The 6,905-nt window shown below is 34.7% G+C and overlaps 1 protein-coding gene across 1 annotated transcript in view; it reads left to right on the top strand.

Annotated features, from left to right (window-relative positions):
- Nucleotides 1-6,218, top strand: part of acss2 (acyl-CoA synthetase short chain family member 2) — a 17,448-nt gene extending 11,230 nt beyond the window's left edge. The window contains exons 11-18 of the mRNA XM_016536732.1: nt 1,220-1,352; nt 1,456-1,512; nt 2,424-2,504; nt 2,660-2,768; nt 2,879-2,947; nt 3,285-3,461; nt 4,728-4,802; nt 4,874-6,218. Of these exons, the coding sequence (XP_016392218.1) occupies nt 1,220-1,352; nt 1,456-1,512; nt 2,424-2,504; nt 2,660-2,768; nt 2,879-2,947; nt 3,285-3,461; nt 4,728-4,802; nt 4,874-5,001 (829 nt within the window). The 3' untranslated portion in view covers nt 5,002-6,218. The remainder of the gene's footprint in view (nt 1-1,219; nt 1,353-1,455; nt 1,513-2,423; nt 2,505-2,659; nt 2,769-2,878; nt 2,948-3,284; nt 3,462-4,727; nt 4,803-4,873) is intronic.
- Nucleotides 6,219-6,905: the final 687 nt, after the last annotated feature.

Genomic DNA, 6,905 nt, shown 5'->3' with positions numbered 1-6,905 from the left:
GTGAGCAGCAGCTCATTTGCATTTAAAGAGACGGGCCCAAAAAACAGCGTGTTTCTTCTTCCACTCAAAATAGGCATTTTCAAAATGATATTATAAATGATCTGTGCAGTATTTTGAGCTGAAACTTCACAGACACATTCTGGGGACACCAGAGACTTATATTACATATTGTAAAAAGGGGCATAATATGTCTCCATTAAATAATATTTTACAATTTTGCTGTTTTTACTATATTTTTTATTAAATGAATGCAGGCTTTGTGAGCATTAGACAATATAAAAGCATCTTTCAAAAACATAAGATCTTACCAACACCAAACTTTTGTTGTTAATGGTAGTGTTAGTGTACTTTTTCCATTATATACAGCTTTCAAAATATTTTGTAACCTAGAATTAGTTGATTTTTTTATAATTCATTGGAGTTTTTTATATTAATTAATTACATTTCATTAGTTTTTTTTTTTTTTTGTGAAATCCTCCGATAATCAAGAATAACTGGATCGGTGTTAAAATTCATTGGTCAAAGTGTGAAAAGAAAACACTGACTGGATAGCTGACAGTCTGAAAAAGCTTGATAAACTTGCTTGTAGAATATAAAAAAAAAAAAAAGACTGTGAAATATTTTTTATTCACATTGTGTATATATAGTATATACAGTATTGTGTTTACAGTATAAAGTATAATGTTTAGGAATATGTATTGACAGTATTATGAATGTGTATTTGTTATTGCCATTGCCTGGTAATCTGTTATGCATCTAGGACACTTTCTCCCATTTCATGATAAGACTTGATGATAATGATCATAACTACTATAAAGATACTGAATAGTAACACTTGATGGTACTCATCTCATGTGTTATGTGGTTGCTCTGTATTCTGTTTTGTACTCTGTTTGCTTACAAAGTCTGTAAGCGGAGCAGCATTTATAAGTCCATTCATTGTGCATTGTGTGCTTTTGCATACAACTAGTGCCAGGATGTGCCAACTTTCTGACCTCAAATCAGCAGTACACAACCTTGATACAGTATCAGATACATCTACTCATTCTTTATTACTTTTTTCCACATTTTACAGTAATCAAGCTTTTTTGGCCCTGCATAAACAACCTATTTGTCTTTAAGACTAATTTAAGTCATTTAAACTTAAGTGTCTAGATCATTTTTGATACATTCAGGTGTGTCTTAATTTCTGACCAGTTTTCATTTTTGTTGTCATCAGGTATAAGCGGACCTCGCTGAAGATTTTGGGGACCGTAGGGGAGCCCATAAACCCAGAAGCCTGGCAGTGGTACTACAGTGTGGTGGGAGAGAAGAGATGTCCGGTGGTGGACACCTTCTGGCAGACTGAGACGGTATGAACTGTATTCTAACCACTCAGAACAGAGCAGTAACATCAATGCTGCTTTGAAACTGTCTACTGTAAGGTCACTTGTCTTTTGTTTGTATCTTCCTCAGGGTGGGCATGTGATGACCCCTCTGCCGGCCGCTACTCCCATGAAGCCTGGCTCTGCTGTGAGTGAACGTGATATAAATGAATAAATAAGTTTGGTGTTGGTAAGATGTTTTTGTATTTATACTCACCAAGTGACTCTCCTGAAGAGAAATCATTCAAATATGCGGATTTGGTGCTCAGAAAACATTTCTTATTATCAATATTAAAAACAGCTGGGCTGCTTGATATTTCTATAGAAACTGAAAACAACAGCATTTATTTGAAATAGAAATTTTGTAACATTATGAATGTCTTCATCGCTACTTTTTAGCATTCGAGTGCATTCTTGCTAAATAAGTGGGTTTTTTTTGTTTTTTTAGAAATAAATCTTAGTGACCCGAAACTTTTGAAAAGTAGTGTTACTAGTGTATGTATTTGTCATGTTGCTGAAAGAGACAAATGATACAAGGATGATACAATGTTCATTACCAGAGATCATGTAAAATAATTTCTTCTGTTACTACAAAACTAGTGCTGTCAACCGATTAATCGCGATTAATCACATCCAAAATAAAAGCTTTTGTTTACATAATATATGTGTGTGTGTACTGTGTATATTTATTATGTATATATAAATACACACACATGCATGTATATATTTAAGAAAAATATGTTACGTTTATATATTTAATATATTTATATGATATAATTTATATGAATATAAATATATACACGTAAATACATGTAAATATTTTCAAAATATATTTGTATGTGTGTGTATTTATATATATATATACATAATAAATATACACAGTACACACACATATATTATGTAAACAAATACTTTTATTTTGGATGCGATTAATCGTGATTAATCGTTTGACAGCACAATACAAAACCGAAACACATTTGTTAAATTAAGCATAGTGTGGTACAGTAGAATTACTTTTATTAATTTCTGTATGATGATTGATGTTTTTACATATTGTAGACATTTCCCTTTTTTGGGGTTGTACCTGCTATTCTGAATGAGTCAGGGGAGGAACTTGAAGGACCAAGTGAGGGCTATCTGGTAAAGTGAATTTTGAGAATAAATAAATACAAGTTCCATATGTTTCGTCAATATTTTTTTGTTTTTCATGTTTTAAACTTCTTAACGCTAATGAATCAGTTAAATTTTATCCACATGTGAAATTCAAGTTTAAAACAAGCGCTTCTCGTCCTCAGGTATTTAAACAGCCTTGGCCAGGTGTGATGAGAACTGTGTACGGGAACCAAGAAAGGTTCGAAACCACCTACTTCAAGAAATTCCCTGGATACTACGTGACTGGAGATGGTAATTTGTGCTGTGATTCATATTTAGTTTTACTATAAGTGGGCATCATATAATTGTGTGAAGTGAGAGATGGTTTGTGCTTTAGTTAATGGTGTAATGTGTCTGTCCAGGTTGTCGTAGAGATAAGGACGGGTACTACTGGATCACCGGAAGGATAGATGACATGTTGAATGTGTCTGGTGAGTAGAGGATGAGGACATTCGTTTGTTTATTGTTCTTTTAATTTAATTACATAATCCCAAAATTTCTCCCGTTTTGTAAGTTCCCCAATGTGGAGAGAGAAAATGTGTGGCCTGGACCTACAGATGCTGAAATAATGCAGATTAATGAGTTTCGAAAAAAGCTAATGATGAAATTCAGGCCACACTTTCCAATCATTTGTCTCTCGCCTGTTTTCTATCTCTACTGATATGACTCTAGAGATTTACAAAGCATTAAAGTAGCCTAATTACCAACAAAATGGCCTGTACTAGAGCAAAAGCTTTGATATATTGGTGGTGGATATATTTCTTCCAGGGCACTTACTAAGCACTGCAGAGGTGGAGTCGGCTTTGGTGGAGCATGAAGCTGTGGCTGAGGCAGCGGTTGTGGGGCGGCCACACCCTGTTAAAGGCGAGAGTCTTTACTGTTTTGTCACCCTCAATGACGGAATCAACTACAACCAAAAGCTGGAGGGGGAGCTTAAAAAGCAAGGTGTGTTTGCTGAAAGGAATATTTCATGCAAGAATTACAATTCTGTCATCATTTAGTCACTCTCATGTAAAAGGTCGGTCACGGTACACTTTTCGTTCCATTGACTATTCATACGTATACGAATGCGGGACACAGGAATGCAAATTTTGCTCTCCAAAGTTGGCCTGCAAATTCGTATCATATGAAGACCAATAGAAGATCAGCGTGGACTCTTAGCTGAATTTAAAAAAAAAAAACACAAACAAACTTTACAGTAAAGTGATGTAGATTATGTATTTTTACATTTTTGGATGTATTATTATTTGGATGAATTATGTTTTTTAAAAAGATGCTGGGAAGCATGATGTCATTACGGCCTTTGCATTGTCTGGAGAAACTATGCATGCGCAAAATCTAGTGCATTTGAACTGCTCTTTTCAATACAACAAAAGTGATTTTAAACTGTCAAACTTTAATAAGGATAAACAAAAGTTTGCGTATATATGTGCTGTCAAAATTAGCGTGTTAACACAGGCGATTAATTTTTCCAGTTTAACGACGTTAAAAATATTTAACGCAATTAATGTAGGGGCAGAGCTAGGGTTGGCCACCCCTCTCACAGCTGCTGCTTCTGTCTCTTGTTTTACTTGACAAGAATTGCGTTTATTTCGACGCAGAACATCTTTACGACCACATCAAACAGGAGACTTTACAGACTCGCTCTCTACTTCGCCTCAGCGCCAGGCACAGGTCAAACGAGTGCGGAAACGGTACAGGTGATGAGGAGTTTCAGTAGAACAACAGTGAACTGCAGTCAGATGAGATGTTGTCAGACCATGTCAGTAAAAACAAAATCTTCCTGTCCTGTCAGCCGTTATACTGTGCTCGTAGCACATGCTCTTCAATTGCACGTATAAATGTGGCGGCGCGCGCTGTAGCCTGTATCATTTCATATTAAAGCGCGACTGAAACTACCAGCATGCGTGTTAGATCTGAGTCCCGTTCAGCAGCTGCAGCTCTTAAAGTAATAGCAGCCAAATAACATAATAACCCAGCTGCTGTGATGTCTTTTCATCAAAGAACAAGAAAAAATAGGAAATCAATAACTTCTGTAGCTTTAAGGATTCATCTATATTTAATATAGAATTTAGTGTTTGATAACTACCTACTTGCTGAAGGGCACAGATAAATATGTCATTTATTATAATGCGTTTATGTGAAGAGTGTTTTTTTTTTCATGAACTACAAGTAATGGCTTTCTTTTCACTTCCCTTTTTTCTCAAACAGTGAGAGAGAAGATTGGTGCCATAGCTACACCTGACTACATTCAGAATGCACCCAGCCTTCCAAAAACCAGATCAGGTATTAATATTGGACTGGTTATTATTAAAGCCTTAACGTTTATAATGCTCAAGTGTTCTTTGTTTTATTAGGTAAGATTATGCGTCGTGTCTTGCGGAAGATAGCGTGTAATGAGCGGGATTTGGGTGATGTGTCTACATTAGCAGACAGCTCTGTCATTGAACAACTGTTTGACAACCGCTGCTGTACTGCTGTGTGACCACCAGGGGCACCCAACACAACGCCACTGTCTGGCCCCCATACCAGCTTCAGTTCTGGAGGGAAGAGGATGAGTCTGAGCTATAATGGAGTTTAGGATAATGCTAGTGAGCAGACAGAACGAAAAAAAGCTTAGAAATGTATAATTCCTACTGCAATTCACCGACTTAAAGTAATCTCTTGGAAAACCCAAGGTTTGGGTTTGGCATAGATTTTTAACTGCATTTTTACAGGACCCAATTGTATGTTAGAAAACATTGTCCCACAATTTTATTTTTATTATGTTTATAATTTCCTTCTCTTTCTCCATGTCAGTTCATTAATCTTTATATGACTATACTGTCCTGCTTTCAATGTGCCAACATAACCTCAAAACAGGTTTTTTTTTTTCATTATTTTTTCAGTACTAAAATGGTAAAATAAGTGTATGTCATGATTTTGTTGTGTAATATGTAATAGCGCTTTTTAAAATCTCTCTGCTTTGGTTGAAGGTTTCATTTGAACATTTAAAGCTACACATTGTATAGAACTTTCTATACAAGCCAAAACATGCATTAATATTTACCAGAATAACATGGTATCATGCAGGTGTCACCAATGTTAAAACTGAACTATGTATATTTTATTCCTGGAACAGTTTGCAACTTTGTAATAAAAGTTTGTGCGTGAACTGATATTATATTTCTTCAGGAAAGTTATGAAAGAGCTATGATTGACTGCATAAAGGCTGTATGTTCATTTAAAAAAAAAAAGCATTTAACAGGAGTAAATGACATTTCTAAACATGATGGTGGTCTTCTTGTAGTACTGATACTTAGACCCGTTCAGTGGGCTTTCCATTTTATCAAGTCATATTTCAAGTCGTATTTTATATTGTGAAGGTATCCTCTCAAGAAGCTTTTTCATGAGAAAAGTGATCAAATTCCAGCCGTTATATGAGTGTACTGTGCTCTCATGTGACTGAGACTATAGTAACAGTAACTGTATTTGTTACTATTGTCAGATTGATTTCTTCCAGCTTGCCATTAACTCGAGTTTTGGATATTTCATAGCTCTTAATGTGGATGAGTATTAGCTGTCAATGCTTTTCTCAACCCTGTAAGCATTCACTAGCCTGTATGATTAGCGACTGAACCTTTGAACTTATTTTCCTTCTCACTCATTTTCTTGTAATCATTTGAGCAGAGCAATGTCTCAAACAGAGCTGGGTGAATTCAAGTGCTGAAATTTTAACATTCATGTTTATGGTTTCTGCATGTGTCCTTCCATTCTATTTTTTTATTTTATTTTCTGGAGGAGTTGCTTAATAAATTAAGTCATAATGACTTAATAAATAATAATTATCTGCTGCTATTGAAAGAAATTGATACTTTAATTTAGCAAAGATAAAATAAAATGACCAAAAGTGACAGTCAAGTAAAGGCTGTTTTTTGATTCATCAAAGAAAACTGAAAAAAGGGCAAAACCAAAGTGTATCACGGTTTCCAGAAAAATATTAAGCAGCACAACTGTTTTTCAACATTGATATGTTTCTTGAGTACCAAATCAGCATATTAGAATGATTTCTAAAGGATCATGTGACACTGAAGACTGTAATGGCTGCTGAAAATTCAGCTTTGCAATCACATTAATAAGTTATGCTTTAAAATATATTAAAACAAAATATTTTTCCTATTTTAAATTGGAATAATATTTTAAAATATTCCTGTTTTTACTACATTTTGGGGCAAATAAATGCAGAGACTTGTTAGAAGATCTTACTGACTGCAAACTTTTAAAGTGTAAAGCATCTTCCAGGTTTCTGACCTTTTCAACCAGTTTGTTAACCAACCTAAAGTAGCATTCTTCCTAAAATCCCCCAGTTAAAAAAAAATATATTATTATTATTACAGTTCTTTTATATTA

The sequence above is a fragment of the Sinocyclocheilus rhinocerous genome, unplaced genomic scaffold (genome assembly GCF_001515625.1).
Source record: "Sinocyclocheilus rhinocerous isolate Xijiao unplaced genomic scaffold, SAMN03320098_v1.1 scaffold666, whole genome shotgun sequence".
Classification (NCBI taxonomy): domain Eukaryota; kingdom Metazoa; phylum Chordata; class Actinopteri; order Cypriniformes; family Cyprinidae; genus Sinocyclocheilus; species Sinocyclocheilus rhinocerous.
This window is presented reverse-complemented; position numbering and strand designations above follow the sequence as displayed.